This window comes from Haematobia irritans, chromosome 2 (genome assembly GCF_050003625.1).
Source record: "Haematobia irritans isolate KBUSLIRL chromosome 2, ASM5000362v1, whole genome shotgun sequence".
NCBI lineage: Eukaryota > Metazoa > Arthropoda > Insecta > Diptera > Muscidae > Haematobia > Haematobia irritans.
In genome coordinates, this window is record NC_134398.1 from 106,100,896 (window position 1) to 106,123,990 (window position 23,095).

Here is a 23,095-nt window from a genome sequence, read left to right on the forward strand (position 1 = left end):
TTTCCACCCAAATTCAATAATGTTGTCTTCCAAAAAACTATGTTATTATGTGAACATATAATATGTTTGGAAACATTTTGAACCCAAAAATATTATATGCTTAGAAGAATTTTCTCCCAAAGAAGATTGTGTTCAAAAATTTGTTTCTGCCTAATTGTATATTACCTCACATTTTTCTAACTTCCACGAGTGTTTTTAGTTCTTAGCCCCTTTTTCTGTAAAACAAACATTGTAGAAGAAATTATTCAATTTTATACTTTTTTTTTTTAAATTTTATCTTTTGCCGGACGGGGATTCGAACAGCGGACAACACAGTTTGTAAGCCAGCACACTATCCACTGGGCTACGTAGCTGTTATGGTCATCAAGAGATAATTATCGTTATAAGTTATATTTACATAGCATAGCTTGCGGCGCCCACGAGCCGATGCAAACATAACATTGTTTAACAACATAACATTGTAAAACATACATTTGTTGGCGACGTGGATCAGTGGTTGGTACGTCCGCCTTGCATGCCAAGGGTTCTGGGTTCCATCCCTGCTTCGACCGACACCAATTTTTTTATTTTTTTTTTGTACATATATTCCAGATACTTTCGGAATATCCAGAAAAGGTGTTCAACATTACATACTACTATATTACATTTTTACTACGAAACTGTAAAGTGTGTCTTATAAAAGAAGTCAGAAAAGAGCAGTGCTTGATATAAACGAAATGGGCTGAGTTCAAATCATATATCATTTTTTTATTGCAAAAATAAAAATTTTGTAACACAAAAAGGTTTTTGTATACAAGTTTGAAATTTTCGAAGAAATTCAAAAACTCTTACAAAAGAAGAACGTGAAGTCGAGTATATATAAATAATTTTCCTTTTCTTTAATAATTTATTTTAATAAACTTTTTCAATTGTTGCTTTGGATCATTCCCCACCATGTTATAATACAATTTACCGAAAAAGTTATAATGTTATTCAGGTTTTACCGATTCGAGTTTTGCCGCTAAAATGAGAAATAATTTTAGCGGCAAAACTCGAACTCAATGTCCGCTTTTATTTTCGAAAGAATCCGTCATCTCCTCTTGGACTACTCATTAATAAAGAGGAGCTAATCTTTGTTTTTATAGATCTTACTGTTTAATTTTTCACTGTTTCCCCTGTTTTCATTTTACTGTCACAACTCTAAAAAGAGTACACTGACAAAAAATATTGTCCTTATAATTAAGTGATTTGACTTGAAAATGGGTATCATAACATGAAAGAAAAAATTTTAGGACTAAGATCAACTTGACTTTAATAATTCAGAAAAATGATTTAAAATTAATGAAATTGTCTTTAAATTTGTTGCATTTTTGCATCTTGACTACAAATCAAAGATCGTAAAAAAATAGGACATATTTTTCAACACTTTATTTTAAAGACGTTTTTTACGTGAAACATAGCATAAATTCTACTGGAAGTCTTGGTTTTAACGGACTTTTTATAGCATATGAAAAAAGCTGAAAAAGCGAAAAAAATTAGCTTCAAGAGTCAAATGCACAAAACCCACATTTAAAAGAGAATTTTGTCTTAAAAGTATCCTTACTTGAATTCTCGGCTTCATTGGCTCGGAATCAATACCAAAAGTAGAGAGACAATCTTTGGAACCGGGCATGCTTTTTTGCAGTGTATAGTGCCCTTTTGTTAGTTTTTATGAAGATCCCTTTAATTACCTTAGTTTGAATATTTTGACCTACTCGTCCTACGTTCCGATTTATTTTGACGAAACAAAAAAATTGTGCCCATAATTCGAAAATGATAAACATAAACAAAACTCATGCTCTTTTTTTCAAATGTCTTTTCTCTTGGTTGCGAATGAATTTTCTCTCCGAATACTCATTTTAATATTTTTACTTAAGCATGTACAATTTTTGGCGAAGTCTTATATCACAACACATATATGTTTACTCCAAATTTGTTTATATTCACACATAGTATTTTCCAATCTTTAATGAAATTTTCTTTGTGTATATATATTTTTAAGGCGCCAATTGGTTACTTTCATTGTTTTACTTCCAGCATACACTTTATGTCTCTCTTTCTAAACACATATATTTTTATAGTCTATTTCTAAATTAATATATGTTTGCTTCCAAGCATATTATTTTTACAAACATTTTATGTCCCAAACATAATACGTTGTAACATATTAACATATATGTCCCAAACATATTATGCTAGTTTATGAACATTATATGCTTGCACTTAAAAATACTGTGTTTAAAAATTCGTGTTCCAAACATATAATTTTTACACCCAAACATATGAGAAACAGTCTTTTTCGTCCGTGTACTAACTAATTTTTTTGTTCATAACAAACCTGCGTCTGGCACATCAATTTTATCAAAAATCTATGTAATGCCAGCATTTTTAATATAGTGTTCATTCTCAATTAAATTATACCAATATACTATATCAGTTTGGCTACCCAGTCTAATATTGGTGTGCAGTATTTATGCAGTACTCCGAAGTCCATGTTAATCTAAACGAAATAACAACATATACATATAGAAAGAATATTAAATTAAGGTGAACGTTTAAATTTAATTACTTACAACTGTGCTCCTCGAAATTATTTATGCTATGGCCAGGCCCTAAATATATCACTATGGTTATCGTCAAAACGCATGATAAATGATGAGGCAGATAAATATTAGATTTAAATATTAGTTATTTAATGATATGCATATTTGTACTAATTAATGCCAGCATTTTTAATATAGTGTTCTTTCTCAATTAAATTGTACCAATATACTACATCAGTTTGGTTACCCAGTCTAATATTGGTGTGCAGTATTTACGCAGTACTCCGAAGTCCATGTTAATCTAAACGAAATAACAACATATACATGTAGTAAGAGTATTAAATTAAGGTGAACGTTTAAATTTAATTACTTACCAACTGTGCTCCTCGAAATTATTTATGCTATGGCCAGGCCCTAAATATATCACTATGGTTATCGTGTTCGTCAAATATTTGACGTATTCAGTACGTCAATATACCATCGTCAGATATGTCGTTGCGGTAGGAATTCAGTTTCTCATTCAGAAAAGGTTTTCTATGACGGGTACGTCCCCTAATTTTCCAGGATGAGAAGTCTCTTCACAGCTCAAAATATTCTAATATGGTTTTGTCGTACTGTTCTTTTATGTCGGGGGTTCTCAACAATTTTCGTTCCATTCTGTAGAATTGTGCCATTGCGAGGTTACGAGAGCTTCGCAGCTCTTCACAACTTTTAAAAGGTAGGGTCACGATGTATCTTCCAAACTCATTACGCCTAGTAGTGCGTCTAAAATTCGTTTCACAGAATGTGTCTTCTTCTGACCTTAAGATTTTTTTTTGAATTTCCTCCACCTCCCAAAAGCGAGTGATAATGTTTTCAATTGAAATGGTGTTATGTAATACAATTCGGTTATCGTTGAAAGCTCGATGTACTATTGGCCCTCCAACGATCCACCCGAAAATTGTTTTTTGAGCGATCAGTGTACCGATTGATCTCATAGGGGTCCTCATATCGAAAATTAAAGGACCAATGTCCATGCCTATAAGCATATCCACCGGTTGGCTGATGTGAAATCTAGGGTCTGCTAAATCAAGGTTAGCAACTTCCTTTAGTCCCGTTACATCTATGTTTCGTGGCGGTAAATGTGAAGGGAGGGTTTTCAAGACTGGTGCCCAAACGTCTAAGGCAAAATTGGGGTCGAAACGTGATCGTAAAGTGAAAAGACAAGACTTAGTAGATGTTTCTGCCATCTCTTGACTAATTCCCGTGACATGTATTAAATTTCGTTTAGTTGGCAGATTTAATTTATTCTTAACTTTCTCTGAAATGAATGTGGACTGAGATCCAGAATCAATTATAGCTCTGGCCTCAAATAATTATCCATGATGTTCAATTTGTACCCAGGCAGTAAAAAGTACTGTTCCACTAGAATGTTGATTATCCTGAAGGGTCAACGAAGTGATATTGCTCTCTATAGGAGGAGTGGACTGTATCTGTGTAGTAAGTGCTGCAGCACTAGTGCTAGGTCGTGCTACATCTCCGGTGTCCGAAAAACTTGTTTGGGTCTCTGTACCCTTGTGTAACATCGTGTGATGACGCAGATTGCATTCCCTACAACCATATTTACTCTTACATTCTTTTACCCCGTGGCTCGACGATAAACAATTATAACAAAGATGTGAAACTTTAACAATGTGTATACGGTCATTAACATTCTTTTCAATAAACCGTGGACAATCTCGAATAAAATGGACCGCTTTACAGAGTTGGCAATTTAGAATATGCGGATCAGGGCTTGTTGTCGCGGGTCTCGAGGTAGCTTTATTTCTTCCAACTCTGCCTTCTGACTTTTCTGAAATATTGGTTTGGAAACTGTTGACGAATTTATTAGAACCTAATTTAACGCGATTGTTCTCGGGTTTATTCTGATTGGCCTTCTTAAAATGTGGTGTAATGTTGCCAACCGATTCCAACGTTTTGAATTTGTGTGTCAAAAACTTATCCAATGTTGTCCATTTCGGAAGATATTTACAATCATCCAATGAACTCTCAAATTCTTCTAGAAATGGTCTCGGTAATGTGGATGAACAAATGTAAACTAAAATCGGGTCCCATTCCTTCTCTTCAACTCCAAGTGTCTCAAGGGTCTGAATGCTACTATTAACTGTCCGCTGTAACCTCTGTATAGTTTCGGTAGAGTCTAATGTGACATGGGGTAAGTTAAAGAGAACATGTAACTGTCCATTGACTTGCATCCTTCTATTTTCGTACCTGTCGGTCAAGTTCTTCCACGCTAACGCAACCCCCTCGTTCGTAAGAGGCACATTACTAATGACTTCCCTTGCTTCACCGGTAGTCTTCTGGGTCAAATGAAAAAGTTTCTCTACATTACTAAGTCGCGAATTTTTAATATAAATAGCAGAGAAAAGGTCACGAAATGTGGGCCATGCAGTATATCCCCCTTTAAAAGTGTCGGTGTCAACTGGAGGAAGCTTCATTGCTGGCGAAAACTCCAAACTAGTGGACTGAGATTTAGGAGATTCCCTTTATTTCTTTTCTGTGTCAATTCGTTCTTTCAATGCCAATATATCACCATTGACCGCGGCCATTATACGCTTGTAAGTCTCCATAGCTTCACTATAGAGGGACCGCAGTCTGACCTTGTCGATAGATTGTTCTCCCTCTTGTTGGACGTGATCTCGACAGTCGAAATATGTCTTTCTAACGTTAGACCATAAAGTAGTGACCTCTACCCGAATTGACTCAAGAGCATGAATATCAACAGCTGTTGTCGCCACTGCATAAGTACTTTCATAGTCGTGTAAATCATTCAAACTATTTGCTAATTTTTCACTTTTTGCTTTCTCCATCGTATATGGTGATATCTTACGTCAAAGTTTGAGAGCAAACGTTGCTAAGACGAAGCAAAAAACGCTGTAAAATTGGGTCTGAAACCTCTTTTTCCACCAAAAAAAACTATTTTTGGAAGGGTCAATTTCCCAATGGTGAAAATTGATTGAAGCGAACAATTAACAAATCTCGAAAGTGTCGTACTTGAGTAGAGGCAATCGGAAGTTATTGAAAAAAACCAAACAGATTTTTATTATGTCGAAACTTTCCACCATATACAATCCCAACAACTCGCCGCGAAAATCAAGACCGAAAAGCCAATTGAAGTGGAACAAAAGAAATGGAAGTTTCGAACAGTTCCCGAATTGGGATACCCTGTAAACAAGAGCTCCTGCTATTGGGAATCACTGCAATTTGAATACATGGGGTTTGGAATCACTGAGATTGGGACCTACTGCAGAAGGGAGCCGTAGATGAGAACCACTGTGTCACACACGGCTATATGTATAATTCTTTCTCACACATTACTGATATTCCAAACGACAGGTATAAACAAAAAAGAAAACAGTGAAAATTTTAAAATGTCGATTAATCCCCAACAACTGCTGTCTACGGGTCTTTATTGAATCTTCAATTCCGAGTTAAGTTTGAGTTCATACGCAAATGGAGGTGAACGAAGGTTTCGTGTACTTGTACCACTATGTAACATTACAAGAGACGAAAAAACATTAGGGTCGGCATTAAAAACTCGCTATTTCCGGATCTCCAAATGTAGAAAAAACTTTTTTGCGTGTACCAAGAATGTATTTTGCCCAAACAAACTATGAAATCGGTTTTTGGATGAGAATACGAGATACATTTTAAAAACTTGGGACTGTATTATAGTTTTTTTTTTTCGTAGTTAGGTTTGAGTCACTTTATTCTCAACGAACATATCCACGAAACGAGAAGAAAAAAACTGTGATATGTACGGGTCGCTGAGTTGTATGTGTCACAGTAAAAGGGTTTATGTATACGTGTCATAAATTAATATGGCGAACCAACAGACGCTATCAAAAAACCGCCAAAAAGATTTTTCTCCAAATTAACAAGTGCAGCATACGGGGTCAGGCGTAAATGGACAGAACTTTCTCGCTTTTGTCGGAAAGTTGGGTCGTTAGAAGCTTCACCCGGTATCCTTAACTTGTTTGTTTAAGACACAAAAAGGGGTACTCACTTTGCTGTGTGGATTTGTTGGAGTGTGTGTCGAAAATCTCAGCAGCCGTGTTCGTGTGTTGATGTGTCTTGTGGCTGAATATGTTTTTTCCTTTTTTGTTTTTCCGTTACAACGGATTCACTGAATTCACAAATTTTTTCTCGAATGTTCTTTTTCAAATGTTGGTGAACTTTATGTTATGGGTTTATTAAAATGTCTCTTTGTTTTTTGTTGTTGTTTTGTGAACCGAACCGAAAACTCCGAATTTTTATCTTTTTGTTTTAACACGTTCACTTCCTCACTTTGCTTTTCACAAAAAACTTACTTCATCAAAGTTTGCCAATTGGTTTTTTTTGTAATTCACCATACGGTTCGAATGGACCAAAATGTTTTGTTACGAACCCTTTTTGTTCATTAATTTGATTTTCCAATTGTAAAAACACTTTAAATTAATTTCAATTTCGTTTATTGGTAAGTATCATTAGGGGGTTTATAGCAAAGTTTTCACAAGTTCAAGTGTGAGTAAGTATTGAATTAGGTTTGAATTCAAAGTTGGTAAGTAATTCAAGCTATTTACAATGTGCAATAAAATTAGATTTAAGAAACATAAAGTGCAATATTAGGTTTTAAGTAATATTTCATTCCACAATTTTGGCTTGTAAATGTTTTAGTTTTCATGTAAACTTAGTTCAGGGTAAGTATAAGATGTATACAAACGGGTAAGTATGATGTTTTTTCACAGGTAGGTATAATGTTACAATGAGGTAAGTATATGGCAATTTCATTTAATTATTTTGTTTAAGCACTTTTATTTTCTTGTTGGTAAATGTTCACAGGTATGTATTGTTGTAATTCTATGTCTACATATTTACATATTTTCCTTTTTTTGTACACTTTTCACTAGCCACGGGGGGTTACGTACGAGGTTGATGAGCGATGACAATTAACTGAAGTATTGATCTTTTGTTGTCACTTCAGGCATCTTGTTTGAAATTCAGCAAATTGCAACAACAACGACAGCAATAAGAGTGCATCAGGTTGATCACATACGCATACATTGAATGCAAATGAGAACAACCGTTAGATACATCATTGGTTAAAATTTTAGCACAACCAGTGTATATACAAAAATTACCAAAATTATAGCACTATGCTAAACAACCGCTTTTATTTTTGAAATTGTCCATCAACTACTTATTAGTAAAGAGGAACTAAACTTATATTTTTTCTGAAGATCCCTTTGTAATTTTTATATAAGAAAAAAAAATGGCGAACATAATGCCAAAATGATAAACAAAACACATGTCCACACATACTTCAATTGCTGCTCTCAAGGCAAAAACACATGCTGTTTTTTTTAACGTCTATTCTCTTGGTTCCCAATACACCCAGAAAAAAGTGACCCCTTCTTTAAGTTAAAATGAACTCATTGTGAAGAAAGTTGAACTTCGTATAGCGCCAAAGACATTTTTATTTGTTTGAACGATGTGATTTTCGTAGAAATTAGGAATAATGCATTCCATATATTAGTTAACATTTTCCTATATTTATATACCACTATACTACAGAATGAAAACATTTAACTAATTTGAATTCATATATGGAATGATTTTATTGAAATTTTTTCATTCATTTCGACAAATCTTACACATTTGTGGTAAAACTTTTACTTCATAATTAGAACTGCTTACCTTCGTTTTTAAATACAATTTTATTTATTTCTATAAGCAATTTTATCTTCAATAAAAGACATGTTTTATTAATATATTGAATATATTTATTAAGGTTCAACAGCATCGAATCTCTTTGAAATATTAATTTATTATTCCACTATTTCCAATTTCCGTGTGATATTATCAACTGTAAAACGCACTTTTTCTTCTTCTTGTACTTTTCACATTTAATAAGTTGCTGCCTAACGATTTTGTCCTCCTTTTACAATTTCAATACCTACAAATATAAAAAATCATAAAACATTTTTGTTGCAAAAGGTTAGCGTCACTGAATATTAGCTGATAATTGAAGATTCCAAAATGAAGACAAATGAAAGGGTTGTTATTCTGCTGGTGTTTTCTTTCTTTATACACTATCACGAACATTGATAGATTTATTAAAAAAAAACGAAATTTTTTCTCACTAATTTAAAATAACAAATATTTTATATATTTTATTTGTTATTTATTATATTATTTTACCATATTATTTTTTAACAATCTCTCCGCATACCAAAACAACGCGATTCCAACTAAAAAACCAACCGACGCGCAAATATATCGATTACACCCACGCGCAAACACATCGATTACGATGACAGGTATCGATTACAGGTAGACAATAGAAATGTAGGAAAATTTCCTATATTCTAACATGTGTGTTTCCTTAAGTTTTGAAAGGATTGCATACTTCTTAGTACGAATGAACTAAAATATTTTTCTATGCCAAGTGTTGTTCGTATGTATGAAAAACTTTCTATTATAAAGGAAGTCGCAATTATCATTTTATAAGAAATTTTACTAATTTTGAGGAAACTTGGTTTTAGTTCGGTTTTTGTTTATTTTTACGAATGCTTTGTTATCGGTGAATAAAATTTTCTTTTTCAGTAGTAAATTCTTATACCCAGCGAAGAAAATAGTATGAGTAAAATTCCATGCCTTATTCTAGTTAATGAACTAATCCTAACTGCTTACAGTTTAGGATTTTTTTACTGAAACGAGTAAATTTTATTATTTTTCACAAAAATTTACCTTAATGGAAATAAAATGGATAAACTATATTGATGAAAATTTTTTCCTTTAGTTTCGAAGGCACTTTTTTCTGGGTGTATATTCTCTATTCTCTTTACTCCGAATACGCAATTTAATATTCAAATTAAATAATATTTAGACTTAAGCATATCAAATTTTTGGCGAGGCCTTATAAACGTGCCAAGCGCATAGCCAAAACAAATGAACACATAAAACAGTTTTTCGAAACAACACAGAAATTGGTCTCTTTTCATTCTCTCGCTGTGTTATGTTGATATCTTTCGTCAACCCTCCCGGTTTCCATCTCTAATTCTTTCTCTATTCTCTCTCTCTCTCTCTGTCGCTCCCTGAATAAAATATCCCAACATACATATGTTTATCCGAAATTTGTAAATTTATATATGTTTACATTCACACATATTATTTTTATGAAACAGTGTAGTTTACCAAATAATTTTTTTCATTCTTTACATTTGATGAGAAGTGACTTATGTAACATATTTTGATCTGCCGAAATCGGAAATGAAGTTTAATTTTTTTTTATGGAACAGTTTTTGAGGTATCCCGTTATTTTTAGTTTTTCGGCCTTTTTCACTAAACAAATCATATATCGAGCTAGATTGCATCGTTGTTGGTATTTGAATGCAAGGTATTGAGATAACGAACAAAGTGTATAATTGGATCTGTAATAAGTTATGTGGTTCAAAATATATCGTTGAAAATAGGGCGAATTAAAAACAATCGTGTTTTACAATGACTCTGCGCCGACGGAAAAGTATAAAGTGTGGCATCACTGATTTTTATGCAATATTTTTATACCCTGCGCCACACTGTGGAACAGGGTATTATAAGTTAGTGCAGGGTATTATAAGTTAGTGCATATGTGTGCATATGCAACACCCAGAAGGAGACGAGATAGACACATGGTGTCTTTGGCAAAAATGCTCAGGGTGGGCTCCTGAGTCGATATAGCCATGTCCGTCTGTCCGTGAACACATTTTTGTAATCAAAGTTTAGGTCGCAGTTTTAGTCCAATCGACTTCAAATTTGGCACAACTATGTGTTTTGGCTCAGAATAGAACCCTATTGATTTTGGAAGAAATCGGTTCAGATTTAGATATAGCTCCCATATATATATATTTCGTCCGATATGGACTTATATGGCCCCAGAAGCCAGACTTTTACCCTAATTTGCTTAAAATTTTGCACAAGAAGAACAATTTGTACTATAGTCAAGTGTGCCAAATTTTATTGAAATCGGTTCAGATTTAGATATAGCTCCCATATATATTTTTCGCCCGATATGGACTAATACGGTCCCAGAAGCCAGAGTTTTACCCCAATTTGGTTGAAATTTTGCACTAGGAGTATAATTAGTAGTGTAGTCAAGTGTGACAAATTTTATTGAAATCGGTTCAGATTTAGATATAGCTCCCATATATATCGTTCGCCCGATTTATACTCATATGACCACAGTGGCCAACCTTTTACTCCGATTTAATTGAAATTTTGCACAGGGAGAAGAATTAGCATTGTAGATATGCGTGCCAAATTTGGTTGAAATCGGTTCAGATTTAGATATAGCTCCCATATATAGCTTTCGCCCGATTTACACTCATATGACCACAGAGGCCAATTTTTTCTCCGATTTAGTTGAAATTTTGCACAGGGAGTAGAATTAGCATTGTAGCTATGCGTGCCAAATTTGTTTGAAATCGGTTCAGATTTAGATATATCTCCGATATATAGCTTTCGCCCGATTTACACTCATATGACCACAGAGGCCAATTTTTTTGCTCCGATTTAGTTGAAATTTTGCACAGGGAGTAGTATTAGCATTGTTGCTAAAATTGCTTCAGATTTAAATGTTTCCCATATTTTTTTACTAACATTGTGTTCCACTCTAGTGCATTAGCCTTAAATTTTGAGTCTATAGATTTTGTAGAAGTCTATCAAATTCTGTCCAGATCGAGTGATATTTAAATGTATGTATTTGGGACAAACCTTTATATATAGGCCCCAACACATTTGACGGATGTGATATGGTATCGAAAATTTAGATCTACAAAGTGGTGCAGGGTATAATATAGTCGGCCCCGCCCGACTTTAGACTTTCCTAACTTGTTATAATTGTTTTATTTCCGAGTGTCTACCGTTATAATAAAAAAACCCCTTAGTATTTTTAATATTTTGCATTACATATTATTTTATATGAAATTAGTCAATATTTTTATTTTTATACCCACCACCATAGAATGGTGACCTTCCTTAAAGGAAGGTCAAAATCTTTGGATCCAAGTAAACTTTTTTTTTGAGTGCAGGCAGGTCAAGTTCGAAGATGGGCTATATCGGTCCAGGTTTTGTTATAGTCCCCATATAAACCGACCTCCCGATTTGGGGTCTTGGGCTTATAGAAATCGTAGTTTTTATCCAATTTGCCTGAAATTTGAAATATAGAGGTATTTTATGACCATAAAGAGGTGTGCCAAAAATGGTGAGCATCGGTCAATTTTTTGGTGTGGTCTCCATATAAACCGACCTCCCGATTTGGGGGCTTGGGCTTAGGTTAGGTGGCAGCCCAATGTATCAGGCCCACTTAGACTATTCAGTCCATTGTGATACCACATTGGTGAACTTCTCTCTTATCACTGAGTGGTGCCCGATTCCATGTCATGCTCAATGACAAGGGACCTCCTTTTTATAGCAGAGTCCGAACGGCGTTCCACATTGCAGTGAAACCACTCAGAAATGTCACCAGCATTACTGAGGTGGGATAATCCACCGCTGAAAAACTTTTTGGTGTTCGGTCGAAGCAGGAATCGAACCCACGACCTTGTGTATGCGAGGCGGGCTTGCTAACCATTGCACCACGGTGGCTCCCTGGGGTCTTGGGCTTATAGAAACCGTAGTTTATAACAATAAAGTAGAAGTAGAGAAATTGGTCTATATGAATTGGGCTCGTGTGGCGTTTTCCAGCAATTTGGAATATATTTAATTTTTAAGACGGCGTTCATAACTGTGGTTAAACGAATAAATCCATGGTATGGTAAATTTCTTAAGATATCACCCCTTAATTTTATCAAAACCGCCAGATTTTTTGACCTTGATTTGATTCACTGCATCATAAACTTCTTTAATTATTATTTTATCAAACGGTTGCTCGCTAATTGCACAGTTATCTATTTGATGTTGGAGATTTTGTCCTGTATTGTTTGTTTGAAGAATTTGGAAAGGTCAAGTGGAGATTATTTGCAAATTCTGTCGGCTTTTCGATACTGCTTTTGGCCCATTGTCCGTTCCCTTTTAGTATTACGACGTTCTGTACAAATGTTTCATTTTTTAATTTTGTTGCCTTCCAGAGAGAATAGTCAGAGTTTTCATTGGGACATAGATTGGACACATACTTGTGGCATGTTCTGTCATTATATTGTTTTATTAATCTGCTAATTTTTTTGGTAGCATTGTTTAACACTCTTTTATTCTCAGGTGATCGCGTTTGTTGCCATTTTTCTAGAGTTGGGTAGTTCCGGAGCGAACTAGCTCTTTGGAACTATTCCGTGGCTGGAACTAAATGAATTGGATCCGATACCTTTACTCTTTCAGCTCATCAGTTCCTTATATTCATTTCGTTGTGTACTCATTCCATTTCTTTCGCTCTTTATGACAACAGCTCTCACTTAAATTGAAGTTGCCAGATCCTTAATAAAGATATCGAAAGTGTTCCAACCTAAATATCAATACCAACATGCTTTACAAAAATTATGTAAATAAGCAAAACCTGTACAATGCGGAAGAGTATTTTACGCAATAGAAACATATCATAAACGAAAGGCGAACTCTTTTGGTCTAAAGTCGACAAAATAATTTTTTACATAGTAACTTTTGATTTTCTCTATGAAAAAAATTTAAACACGATATTTCTAAAATAAATGTAGATCTTTGTATTAGTATTGATCACTGAAAATTTTTCTACAGAGCTATACCATTATCTAATTTTAATTATACAAAATTTTTATTATACAAATTAATGTTCAAGAAATTTTACTAAATTCTTGTGAACTTTTATGTTTTACTTAAATTTAGTGTTCGTGCTTTTTATTTTCTTGCGGAGCTAAAAGAAAATGTCCATATATGTGATTCTTTAAGCACTTTCCTTATCCGGATCCAAAAGGAGCTGTGGAACTAAATGATGGAACTAGTTCCTTTTTAGGAGCGGATCTAAAAAGACCGATCACTTTAGTGAGCCGGGATCGCCCAACTCTACATTTTTCATTACCTTTCGTTTAAAACTTACTTGATTTAGTCAATCAGATCGGGAACTTTCGACACGTCTGTTGGCCAGTACGTTGGCTTACCGGTTGATATTACTGTACATCCAGTATTCATGAGTGCGCGATGTAGTTCTCTAGCCTTTGGTGTGGTCAATCTAGTTGTACTTGGAATTCGTCTACAGATATTGTATTTTCAAGCCAATATTAAATTGAAGTTTTAATAATAAAGGCACTTCCTAACCTAACCCCCTCCTCTTGTGGTGTTACTTGGATGGGGTGTATGAAATATATCGTAGTCTTTAATTTTCACGAATGAATCTTTAACAAAATGTGTCTCGCTTATGACACATATATCAATATTTTTTCATATAAGATGTATCGAAATTCATTTATGTGTTTTAAGATTCCATTTGCATTCCACTGCATAATTTTTATTAAAGTCTGCATCTATTAACGGACTTTTTTTAATAGCGGACTAACTCATCGTAATAAGTACCTACTACGAATTTCAAATGTGGTGGGATAATAAGCCACCATGCAGCGAAATTCAAAGTCATCCACTGGGTTACTAACTTCAGGGCCCAGTGGACGGGTATCGATTGGAGTTATAAATTTGGGCAATGACCAAGAGTTGTCGACCTGTAGTAGTCTAACCTTTTCTAAGGTAACGACATCAAAAGGAGGTAATCCCTCACGAAAGAGATTCAAGGAACGCAGAAATGCTTCGTTTATCCTAAAGAAATTAGGATCAGTCGACCCAAGCACGTTGTCGGCTAAACAAAGTGATTCCTTAAAATGGGCTCAAGGAATTATTGAAGCTGGAAAAAAAGAACGATCCCCGGATGAGCTGCCATCCTCCAAAAGGGATCAAAGATCGTTTGCCTCAGTTGCTAAAGACAGCCTTGTGATGGCTATCATTAATATAGAGGCATTGGACGATATGGTTCCAAAGCAAAAATGGGGGGAAATTGAGAATGCTTTGTCTGGCCTCTATTCACAGGTGCTGGAAAAGTTTCCCGGCCCAGATCCTCGACACCAAGAGCTCGGTATGAAGGACGATTTAAGCTAGTCGCATTTGAGGACCAGAGGTCTATAGAATGTTTTAAAGCTGCTTTGATACTAATTGGTGAAGTTTGGGAAGGATGTGCTCTAGAGTCAGTCGAGAAGAAAGATATACCGGCTAGACCAAGAGCACATGCGTGGATACCTGCAAACCCTCCTGACCCTGAATTTATTTTAAATAAACTGAAACAATGCAGTCCAGATCTTCCAACAACTGATTGGAAGGTTGGCCGTTTGGATGAAGTAGAGGGACCAAGGCGGCATGCAGTGTTTATATTGAACACTCAGTCTTTGCCGCATCTATCAAAGTCGCAGGGCCGTGTATGTTATGGCTTTCATTACATCCAAATGAAGGTATATAAAAACGATCAGCTAAAGGATTCGGAAATGGACAATCCTCTGAATGAATCAGAAATAAGCGGATCCTCTTGCGAAGTCGAGGGTGATACCAAAGATGCAGACATGGATAGACACCATATGCTAGAGGAGGTTTCTATAGCCTCAAAGCTCACCAAAGTTGAACCTATGGTTATTGCGAGAGTTACCGAGATCTCTGAAGAGGACATCGATTGAAACGGCTGATGTGACGGTTGTTGATAATCTCGATGGTCCTATAAACAACCTTCTGGTTTCCCTAGAAAGAGAAAGGATAAAAGTGGTGGCATACGCAGATGATGTGGCGCTAGCAGTCAGGGGAAAATTCCCATCTACAATCAGTTATATTATAATATACCGAGAGTCCTCCGGATGACTGAGAAATGGGCGAAAGATAATGATCTTGGGGTAAATCCTGCAAAGACAGAACTAGTCATGTACTGCAAAGATCGCAAAACTTCCATTGTTAAGCCCATATCCTTAGGGGTATTGAAATTCCCTTTGGTGAGTGTGCAAAATACCTTGGCGTTATTTTGGACAGGAAGCTGAACTTTAAGCTTAATATTCAAGAAAGGGCGAGGAAAGCAACGGTAACTTTGTACTCGTGCAAACAGGCAATAGGAAAAAAGTGGGAACTAAAACCAAAAATTGTGCATTGGCTATACACGGCAATGGTTAGACATATAATGCAATATGTTGTTGTAGTCTGGTGGCCGGCACTTCACCAGTCGACAAATTTAGACAAAGTTCAGCGTATGGCGTGCTTGTGTATCTCAGGCGCATTCAGCAAGACAGGAATAAATTCCCTTAATGTCATGCTGAATCTATTGCCTTTAGACATTTAGACCAAACAGTCAGCTGCCACAACGCCTGTGCGGTGCGCGGAAAAATGTTACGGTCACAGTTCGGTCCTCAAAATAATGCCAGATGTGCCTAACATACGAGGGCAGTTCGGAAACTTCTTAGGTATAAACAAAAAAAGTTAAGTGTTTCGGAAACCTCCATCTCTGTTTTGAAAACATATAGAAACAGGTGTTCAAAAAAGACGCATACACAACTTTTTTAATATGGAAAAATTAGAAATGCGTGCAGTCATTAAATATTTACATAAAAAAGGTTTATCGGGACAAGAAATTCATAATGGTATGGTGAATGTGTTAGGTGAAAGTGTTCCTTCATATGCAACGGTAAAAAATTGGGTTGCTGAATTTAAACCGCATTTGTTAACAGTCGATCAAAAACGCATAAGAATGAACATTTCTCAAGCTTGTTTGGATCGTTTTAAGCGAAATAAAATGGATTTTAAGCGTCGTTTCATAACTGTTGATGAGACATGGATCCACCACTATACTCCAGAGACAAAAGAACAATCCAAACAATGGACTGTAGCCGGAGGAAGTGCCCCAAAGAAGGCAATTCAATCGGCTGGTAAGGTTATGGCAACGGGGTTTTGGGACTTCAAAGGTATTGTATTGATTGAATATCTGCAAAAGGGTGAAACAATAAATTCGGAGTACTATTGCAACCTTTTGAATCAATTAAATGTACAAATTCGAGAAAAACGTCCTGGCTTACAACACAAAAAAATAATTTTTCATCAAGACAACGCACCAGCGCACAAGAATGTTTTAACTATGGCTAAAATCAACGAATTAAAGTACGAGTTGCTTGACCACCCACCTTATTCTCCTGATATAGCTCCCAGTGACTTTTACTTGTTCCCAAATCTAAAAAATCCTTGCTGGCAAGCGTTTTACCTCAAAGTCAGATGCAAACCACTATTTTGAAGATCTTGAGGAAAACTATTTTAATCAAGAGATAGGTTTGCTAGAAAAGCGTTGGACTAAGTGTATTGAAGTTTCAGGAGATTGTATTGAAAAGTAAAAATATTTTTGAAAAACTATCTACTCTCTTTTATTGATAGGCTAAGACGTTTTCGAACCGCCCTCGTAGTGGATTATAATTTGGCGAGACCACTTTTTGACAAAAAGTTTGAAACTCTAATTCCAACAGTTAAGCATGGTGAAATATTAGCAATAAGAGAGGTGGCGAATTGGCTAAGAAATAATGTTCCAAAATATGGTGGCATTAATATATACTGTGACAGTCAACCTGCATTAAATTCCTTGGACTCTGTGTTCCTTAACTCGAAATCGGCCATCGACTACCGCAAATCTCTCAATGAGATGGCTGAGTATCACAATATTAATCTAATATGGGTGCCTGGCCATAGGAACATACTGGGGAACTGCGAAGCGGATGAGTTGGCAAGGCTAGGGACTACCTTACATATTCCAGGGGAACTAGAATCTGTTGGTATGCCCCTGGCTACCTGCAAGCTCATACTGCATGAGAAGACTCTTACGATGGCAAATGTTCAATGGGAGAATTGCAAGGGTTGTAACGACACCAAGCAAATATGGCCCATTTAAACTTAAACCGCTCACTAGATGTGCTAGTGTTCTCGAGACGTCAGGTATCACTCCTGATATCTGCTGATAGGTGATTTTGCAAAAACTATTGGCGCGAGCTGTCATGATGCGGAGGAAAAGGAATCAATTAAACACCTCTTGTGTGAGTGTCCATCATTTTGTGTAAGGCGTAACGAAGACGTTAATGTTAACCTGGCAGTCTGCTAACGTTTTTGGAACAATCTGGTTGGTTCAACAGAAGAAAATAATCGAGAAGGTTCAGCGGTTAAAACTAGAAGTGCCCATATGTAATAGGTACTTTTAGTTAATGTGGTATCACAATGAACTGAATTGGCGTCGAACGTTGATATTTTTTGAGAGTGATCATCAATCTTTTTGCCTTTTTACCTTTTTTCTATTTTTTACAAGGATCCACTCGGTTTGCTTTAGCAATGCCTCTCCGTCCGTTGCATATATGATCTGTCCGGCATTTCCCGATTCATTAACCACACTAATATTTGCATTAGTGGCTTCTTTATTAGTTTCATTATTATTATCTACTCCTTGAGTTTGTGCGAACTGATATTGCAAGGATGCATTTTCCTCGTGCAATTGGCTGCAAATATTCTCCAACGCTTTTATTCTTTCTTGAAGGTCAGTATTGATTTGCTCCAATTCTTTGAGTTTTGTAACTCTGAAAAGGCTTAGGCTATTTCTTGCAGTAACGGCTGATGGAGTTTCTTCCATTTTTAAAAATAACCCACAGTTCGTATATTGTAACGTACATCTACCCGTTTCATTGTAACATACGACCAATATCACGAGCTTGGCAGCGCTGTTCAAACCCTTTATCTGAGTAACTAGAACAATTATTTCTGTTTTGCTGAATTGATTATCTATCAGTTTGTTTTTCGTTTTGTTTATAGTTTTATACAATAAATATTGGCTATGACTTTCACTAGTATATTTATTTGTGTTGTTGTTAAGATGTTTATTTATTGATCTGCCGGTATTTAATATAGCAGAACAGTTGTTTTAATTGCAGTCAGCAAAATCGAGTGTAGGTTCACAACTGAACATGAGTGACTGTGTATCTTTCGAAACAAAAAACATTTTGATACCCGATACGGGTTTAAACACGTCTGTGCACTTTGAATGCTGCAGCTAGACTGCTTCTGTAGTCTGTAATATTTGCAAGATTAAATTTCATAAATTATGTGCTATTGTGGACAACGAAAAATGTATTTATGCGCTTGAAAAGTTTCAAAATATTGTTAAGTTGTAAGTTGTCGGGCTTGCGTTCAAATGTTGTTGTAATGGAGAGGAATTCGTTTCCTATTCTTGAGAATGGCAATGATATTGATGGTGTTGCTGTTGTTGGTGCGAGTGCTGCTAATGTTTTTGTTGCTAATAGTGTGGATGATATTACTGAAAGAATAACGTTGAAACATGAAACATTTTGACTCAAAAATTGGGAATAGGGCATTCAATATTGGAAATTTATTGAGTACAAACAATTTTGCTCTCAAGAGTGGTCCATAATCTGGCACAAGTTTCGACATGACATCAGAATAAAGACTAAAGTTCAATGGAAATGCTTCGTAAAATTCTAAATATATTTTTTACCGATTTCAGGATATAGAAAAAAGGTCTATGTCCCTGCCAGCATTTCATAGTTCCATTTCATCCTCATCGCTACCACAGACTCGTAAGTGACACTACAACAATCGCCAACTGTGATGGGGAAACGTTTCAAAAAGTACGAAATGTACATGAAGATAATTTACTATGACTATTATTACAAGAGCCATTTTATATTTTGTCAAACACCTACCCTACCTACTACCCTATTATAAGTTATTTGAATAAAAACGAAAATGAAATGCTGAAAACAGTTATTACACTTAAAATTGTGATGAGTATATTGGTCTTTCCAAATGGAATAAAGTGATAGTTTTCCAGATACGCTGCCTCCATTAAGAATAAACACTGATAGTCGCTGGAGCTTCAGCGAGATGTAGCAGAATTCCAACTTATAAATCAACATATTTGCTTTTTTAAGACATTATGTTCAAATTTTATACCTGGATTAATTTAAAAAAAAAATATTCAAATTATTAAGCATTCAGACAATCGTGTTTTACTTGACCAGAATGACTCTTTTACAACTATCGGAAAATTCACTTTTTGTAGAAGTTTGAAGGGGCTCTTATGGCGTCGTTCTAAATTTATCTGAAAAGACACCAAGTATTTGCACTCATGCGACGCGATCCCACGGCGGCCAGCGGCTGCCACATCAGTGTACGTGTTGTTTCGTCCATCTTTTTGTGTTGGAGAAGGTGCATCCCGGGGAGCCTTCTCCGTTTGCTGTTGGTCCGAGCCGGGATAGAGGAGAACCCCGGACCATGGTATTGTTTAGTCTGCCGAAACCTGATCCACCACCGTTCGGTTTCGGTCAGGTGTAACCGGTGCTTGGAGTGGGTGCACTTCCGGAACTGCTCCGGCTTAACATCGCTGCGGGAGTATAGTCATACTGACTACGTGGCAGGATGCTGTGCCAGCGATAGCAGCAGCGGGTCGTCTGACTATGCGACTCCCCCGACATCTCCCGTACAACAATATACTCCGCCGCAGCATCTCACACCCAATATTGTTGTTCCAGTTCCGGATAGTGCATCGTTTTTGCAATTTAATTGCAACGGGCTCTGTAACGTATTTTTTTTTTTTGCTTATCAACAATTTTTTTTTCTCTCAGGTGTAAATTGTTTTATTTTTTTAAACACGACTATTTCAATTTGCTTTGCTAGTGATCTTATTTTTTTCTCAGTGTAAAAAATGAACTTGAACATTTTGAAACAAATCCCTTTTAAAATCTGCACTGTCCAGAAATAAATTATGATGTTTCAATTAAACTCTGTTACCGACCAAAAAAATATTATTTATACAGTACTTCAGCGTAAGCTGACGAGGGCCATAAAAGTGTACCATGCACTAGTACGAATCGTACGCCTAATTGTCAATGACAAATTACTCTGAAATTTGCTTTCGTGGTCAGTTCAGAGAGAAGCAAACTTCCTTTTTCAAAGAATCGTGAAGCAAATTAGACATAAAGGCAAAAAGTAAATTTTGAGTAAAAAGTTTTCATTTAAAATCTTAAATATATTGTGTCATCACCACACGCTTTTCGTCGAAAATAATAAATTATTGCCGATTGAAAAATCTCGACAGAGTTTGTCAAGGTATTTTGTTAAAAAAAAAAAAAGATTCAAGGGTTCGAAATAAACAATAATTTCAGAAAAAACTTTCTTTTCATAGACCATCATTTTCTGAATTTCGGACAAATTTTCCAAAGTCTATAATCGTCGATTTAAAGCGAAAGTGTTAATTTGTTCAACCTGACCTATACACCCAATTTGGGAATCAACATTAAAATTTTCACACAAATTTTGTTCTCCACGTCTTTGGGGTAAGTTACAAGATTATGCGAATTGGAAAAGAAAAGTGCTAAAATCACTTTAAAACCCCCTTTTAATAGATCTGGCGAAGTTCAGCCCCGGAGCTCTCTCCAGACGGCGCACCAGATCCCAATAACAATTTTTGGGACTCTTAAGAAATTCGGAAATTTTAATATGATTGGGAATATAAAGTAAATAGCAAAGAGATGTCTCTAGACGAGCTGTAGATGTTCAACAAAGTGCTCTCCTCATTTGGTTATGACAATGATATGTTACTGCGCCAGCTTTGAAAGTCTTAAATCTTAAATTACAAAAAATAAGCACTGAGCACTTCGTACAAACATGCAAACATAATGCTCATCATTAATATTTTCAACTCCCAATCTCAAGCAGCCTACGCAACAAAACCAGAAAATCGTATGGGGACTCCCTGTATCATGTCAGCAAATCATTATCTCGGCCTGTTTTAGTCATTGGTCTGTGAAACATTTTGTTTATAGAAATTTTCAGTAAATTCTACCTATAAACTCGGAATAAGAAAAATTACTATATTGTCACTCCACGTACTAAGTCATCAATTTACAAAATTTTTTTTTCTCAACATTTTTGCTTAAATTTATATCACCACCAAATGTTGATATCGTAACACTGTGCGGCGCTTGATCATAACATGTCATAAATCTCATACAGTATGTAAGCAAATGTGTAATATCATTTTATTAGCAGCATCTTAACAGCAGCCACCATCATCTGTCGCTGAGGCCTCATCGGAGAAATGGTTTGGTGAGTAACAAAAACAAAGTAGTGTACATTTCCATTTGCTTGCATTTCAATTTATTTATGAATGACAGCAAGAAATAGTAAAAATAGTAAAAAAATCAAACTATGGAGCAGACAAGTAGAAATAAGAGATCAATTGTTCTCTAATGATAGTTTTGTTGTTGTTTGAGATCCCCAATTTGATTTGTACTACACATATAAATATGTCACATCGGTCAAGTGTAGCTATGTAATGATGTAAATAGTAAAATTTTGCTTACTCCCATAGTTTTGTGTCTTCTCCATTCATACTTTTGACACCTGCATTTTTTCTATTTCATTCATTTTTGTTCATACTCCAATTTTTACTATTTCTTGAGTACCTTTGTTTATTATTTTGATTTTGTTATGCGCCTTCATAACAATGGTAAAATTTGAATAATGAAGTGAATGTAATAATGAACAGTGTTACGACTCCAAAATTTTTAAATTTAATCTAATTGAAATTATCGACCATTTGCATTAAAATTTATATATAGTTTTAATTACTAAGTAATTATAGGGAATTTAGGATTAAACGATCATAGTACTGTGTTTTTGAAAATTTTAGTTTATCTATTTTGCTTTTACATATAAATATGCATATATATACGTCATCACTGAGTGATCTTTTGCCAAATATTTGCTTTCAGCATAAAATTGCGGTTTGAAATAAAATTATGAATTTTCATGGAATTAAAATGAATAACTAAAAGGCTTTGATTTTTCCTGTATGGTATAGAAGGCTAGGGTAGGACAGAATGTGGGTTCCTGGAAATTTCTGTAGTTAATTATCGCCCCAGGAATTTGGTAGGAGCGGGTTAAGAGGCGAAGATCTCTGTCCATCTGAGAGATCATTTTAAATTCACACTATAAAGTCAATAGCTTGCATTTTTCCGTTCAATCTCATATTTTAACCATAGAGGGGCTATCTTTTATTCTGATTTTGTTTGAGCTATGGTTATATAGGTCCATTTAATTTTAATTTCGTTTGTTTATTAGGGAGTCTATAATAATATGTGATGTCAATAGTCCGAGATCAATACTTAGAAGACAAGAATCCCACCAAATCCCGACTGTTAGCTAGTGTAGTAATGGCTCCCGTCGTCTTCTAATATTGGTGCTTGATTTTCAAAAAATATAGGGAGTTGCTGAAGGGCAACGTTTGTACCTATCATTGAATATACAGGGTAGAGCACAATGTGTACACACTTTTCTAATATATTCGTCCACTGAACATTACAGAATATGGCGCCCAACGTGGGGCCGGAATTGACCGATATTTTCAAAATTTAGGTCCTTTTCGGTTCCGAATTCCGTATTTTGTAGATTTCATTTTTTTGGTTTGGAGACAGATGTGTTTGTAATTAGTACCTTTTCCTGAGAATAAATGC

General features: G+C 35.4%; 1 protein-coding gene across 1 annotated transcript; it reads right to left on the minus strand.

Moving 5' to 3' along the window:
• Positions 1 to 3,916: 3,916 nt before the first annotated feature.
• LOC142224943 (uncharacterized) lies at positions 3,917 to 5,038 on the minus strand. The gene has a single exon (XM_075294721.1). The coding sequence runs from the start codon at positions 5,036 to 5,038 to the stop codon at positions 3,917 to 3,919; it is 1,122 nt and encodes a 373-aa protein (XP_075150836.1).
• Positions 5,039 to 23,095: the final 18,057 nt, after the last annotated feature.

What these genes read in the sequence shown, in the direction of transcription:
- LOC142224943 (XM_075294721.1), bottom strand. Translation starts at nt 5,038, where the DNA reads ATGAAGCTTCCTCCAGTTGACACCGACACTTTTAAAGGGGGATATACT.